Raw genomic sequence first — 4,229 nt, 5'->3', positions numbered from 1 at the left:
TTCCTTTTTTTTGATCGTCCTTCCAAGTCGCCAGGTTCCCCATGACTTTTGTTTTCTCTCCTTGAAGAACACATCCCTTTGCCCATCGGCGCGACCCGCTCTCTTCCGCCGCTGAGCCACAAAACTTGCAGTGTTTGGGAGCGAGAAGGCGGCCCCCCGGAGCGCCCGGAGCGCGGGCCGGACGCCGTTCGCGGGAGCCGGGCCCATGGGCCGCTAGCTGCCCGGCGGGCGGGCCCGGCCTCCCTGCGCCCCCTCCCCATGTGAGGCGCGGCGGGGCGAGCCGGGCGCGGGAGGAAGAGGAGGACCCGCGGGCGCCGGGCCGGAAGGCGGCTGGCAGCAGGCCCAGGCGAGCGTGCAGCACCCGCGTTCATGTTCCGCCAGGAGCAGCCGCTGGCCGAGGGCAGCTTCGCGCCCATGGGCTCCCTGCAGCCGGACGCGGGCAACGCGAGCTGGAACGGGACGGAGGCGCCGGGGGGCGGCGCTCAGGGCACCCCCTACTCCCTGCAGGTGACGCTGACGCTGGTGTGTCTCGCCGGCCTGCTCATGCTGCTCACCGTGTTTGGCAACGTGCTGGTCATCATTGCGGTGTTCACCAGCCGCGCGCTCAAGGCGCCCCAGAACCTGTTTCTGGTGTCCCTGGCCTCGGCCGACATCCTGGTGGCCACGCTGGTCATCCCGTTCTCGCTGGCCAACGAGGTCATGGGCTACTGGTACTTCGGCAAAGTCTGGTGTGAGATCTACCTGGCGCTCGACGTGCTCTTCTGCACCTCGTCCATCGTGCACCTGTGCGCCATCAGCCTGGACCGCTACTGGTCCATCACCCAGGCCATCGAGTACAACCTGAAGCGCACGCCGCGCCGCATCAAGGCCATCATCGTCACCGTGTGGGTCATCTCGGCCGTCATCTCCTTCCCGCCGCTCATCTCCATCGAGAAGAAGGGCAGCGGCGGGGGCGCGCAGCCGGCCGCGCCCCTCTGCGACATCAACGACCAGAAGTGGTACGTCATCTCGTCGTGCATCGGCTCCTTCTTCGCGCCCTGCCTCATCATGATCCTGGTCTACGTGCGCATCTACCAGATCGCCAAGCGCCGAACCCGCGTGCCTCCCAAGCGCCCGGGCCCCGACGCCGCGGCCGCGCCGCCGGGGGGAGCCGAGCGCAGGCCCAACGGCCTGGGCCCGGACCGAGGCGCGGGCGCCCTGGGCGCCGAGGCGGAGCCGCTGCCCGCGCAGCTCAACGGTGCGCCCGGGGAGCCGGCGCCCCCGGGGCCGCGCGACGCCGACGCGCTGGACCTGGAGGAGAGCTCGTCGTCCGAGCACGCCGAGCGGCCCCCGGGGCCCCGCGGGCCCGAGCGAGGCGCGCGCGCCAAGTGCAAAGCCCGGCCGGGCCAGGTGAAGCCCGGGGACAGCCTGCCGCGGCGCGCGCCCGGGGCGCCCGGGCCCGGGGCGCTGGGGGCCGGGGCCGCGGAGGAGCGCGCCGGGGGCGCCCGGGCGTCGCGGTGGCGCGGGCGGCAGAACCGCGAGAAGCGCTTCACGTTCGTGCTGACCGTGGTCATCGGCGTGTTCGTGGTGTGCTGGTTCCCCTTCTTCTTCACCTACACGCTCACCGCGGTCGGCTGCTCCGTGCCGCGGATGCTCTTCAAATTCTTCTTCTGGTTCGGCTACTGCAACAGCTCGCTGAACCCCGTCATCTACACCATCTTCAACCACGACTTTCGCCGCGCCTTCAAGAAGATCCTCTGCCGCGGCGACAGGAAGCGGATCGTGTGACCGAGGCCCGCGCCGGAGAATAGACCGGAGTCGGCCGCGAGCAGGGCTGGTGGAGGGGCGCGCCCGGGGCCGGCAGAACTCGCTTTTCACGCGCCCCCAGGGGTTGCTCCAGGCCTCTTGCCAGCACCTGACCTTCCTTCCAGAAAAAGTACTGTGTGGGAGCGCCACATGCCCCCCCCCCAATGGTTGTTAGGACCCCCGTAGACCCAGCTCAACCCTCTTGGGTGCTGGGCCTCCCCAAATCAGTATTGTTTCCTAAAGGTGTTTTCACACCCCCCTGAGCGCAGCAGCTGTCACAGTTCCCAGCAAGCACAGGCTCCCAAAGGGCATGGCTCGCAAAGGGTTAAATGGATGGGGCTTACACAGACCTGGCTCATTGCGCCCCCCACCCCACCCCACCCCACCCCCACTTGGCTCAATTTTTAAACAAAGGCTGGGCGGCCCTGCCTGCCCTCTGCATCCCCCACTGTAAATATACACTATTTTTGATAGTAAGGGCGGGGGAGGGAGATTCCCCAACCGTGCTTGGCTTTTGTTGTTGAAATCCTGGCTGTTGGAGATGTCCTGGAGGCGGAGGCTTTTGTCTCTACTTCAGGCAAGCCCCTTCGCCTTGCAAACCACATTTTAATGTCTTTACCTCTCTCTGGACCTTTTCACCAGCAACTGGTGACTGTCCCTTGGGCCTAGACCTGCTTTGAGATTTCTTGGGGTGGGGGGAGATGTCTGCCCATTTCCCCCCCTGTGCCCAACAGCACAAGTGAGCGCCTTTTCCTATGTAAATATTACAGTGATGGGCCAAGACAGAAGTAAATGAACCTTTCTGCCTTGCATCAGCCTTGTGTACAAAGCCATTATCCTCTGATGCACCTTGTCCCAGTAACTGACTTAAAAACCATCCCTGTCCCAAGTCCTCTGCCTCCCTGCAGGGCCCCTGCTTGAAGGGTATGTTTTGTTTCTGTTTGGTATGTATTTGGGCCCCTCCCCCCTCAAAGTGCTGACTAGGGGAAAACTCTGAACTGCTATGTTTAGACCCAGAGGAGTGGAAATTAAGTGGAAGAAGCAAACCTGATACAATTTGCCCAAGGTAAACAGTTTGAAAAGACAAATGAGCCTGCCAAACTCAAGTTTCTGCTCCCAGAGCTGTGAGGTATCAGGGTTGCCCCTTTTTAATCCCTGCTTTTCTGGTGGAGATTGTGCCACTGATGAGCTCCTGAAGTCAAGGGCGGAGGGCGGAGACCTCGTGTTTACATCTGAGTTTCTACATGGTTTAGACGGAGACTCTTTAAGGCCTGCCAGGCCTGCACTCTTATTTCACGAAAGAAAAACTAATGTCAGCACATGTTGCTAATGACAGTGGATTTTTAAAATAAAACGTTTACAGATCAAATGTGAAATAAATATGAATTAAATGGTCCTGTCTGTTATCTGTGTTTCCAAGAACTGTAAGACTCTGGGAACACCTGATTATATAGCTTTCTAGTATTTTATTTATTTATTTATTTATTTATTTATTTATGCATACAAGAGCTGGGATACAGGCCAGTGGTTTGGGGGGTGAGAGGACTCACCAGAGGCAAAGTGGGGGAACAGAACAGGCAGATTGACCAAAGTACACTGCTGAGGGGAGCAGCGGGGGAGTCAGAAGAGGTCTGCTGTGCCACGTGGGTTGCTCCCTGGCTGGCTGGGGATCCAACTTGTGCCTCAGAGGCTGCGGATGGCTTCATAGTGCAGTGCTTAACCCCTTGCACCACCAGGGAGGCCCCTCTAGTATTTTTAGTACAAAAATGCTTGTACATTATAAAACACTAATATTTGAAAGTGCAGCAGTAGCAAGTTACCATTTACCTAGTGTTTCTTAAATGCCTGCTGTCTAAGCCCAGGTGGGTTCTGCTTTACTTAATCTTCCCTTAAATGCTTCAAGGTAGTTATTATCATCCCCATTTTGGACGCAAAGAAACTAGTGAAGGGCAAGTGATTGCTCAGATTTACCAAGTGGTGGCAATGCTTTGCATCCAGCTTTACCTGGCTCCAGGGTCTGTACTCTCTAACCCCAGAATTGGTGGCCGAGTTACATCAGCACCACTTTGCAGACTACTGCCAGCAGTGAGGCGTCTACCTAGAATGTGCTGTGCACACAGAGTTTGGCTATCCCAAGTGCGTGGATACATGCAGGGTGTGCATGCCCAAGTGTCCACATGCCCTACGGTGTATATGCCTCGACGTGTGTATTTTGCCCCACAGGATGTATATGCACAAAGTGTGGAATATTCTCCAAAATGTGCATCGCACCTTACAGTGTGATAATGTGCACCTGTGGTAGCAAGCCGTGCTGTGGCATGGGCACAAAGTGTGTACCAACACCTAAGTTGAGCCAGATACCACTCGGTGGCTTGAGTCATCTCTAGCCAGGGGCCTGAATCCTCCCTGTTGCATGTCTGTGACAGCAAGTTCCTCTCTGCTGT

General features: G+C 58.7%; 1 protein-coding gene across 1 annotated transcript; it reads left to right on the top strand.

Annotated features, from left to right (window-relative positions):
- Nucleotides 1–326: 326 nt before the first annotated feature.
- ADRA2A (adrenoceptor alpha 2A) lies at nucleotides 327–3,203 on the top strand. Its single transcript, XM_037495859.2, has one exon. The coding sequence runs from the start codon at nucleotides 370–372 to the stop codon at nucleotides 1,765–1,767; it is 1,398 nt and encodes a 465-aa protein (XP_037351756.1). The 5' UTR covers nucleotides 327–369; the 3' UTR covers nucleotides 1,768–3,203.
- The last annotated feature ends 1,026 nt before the right edge of the window (nucleotides 3,204–4,229 follow it).

The sequence above is a fragment of the Talpa occidentalis genome, unplaced genomic scaffold (assembly GCF_014898055.3).
Source record: "Talpa occidentalis isolate TD23 unplaced genomic scaffold, MPIMG_talOcc4v2.1 talOcc4.8, whole genome shotgun sequence".
Classification (NCBI taxonomy): domain Eukaryota; kingdom Metazoa; phylum Chordata; class Mammalia; order Eulipotyphla; family Talpidae; genus Talpa; species Talpa occidentalis.
This window is presented reverse-complemented; position numbering and strand designations above follow the sequence as displayed.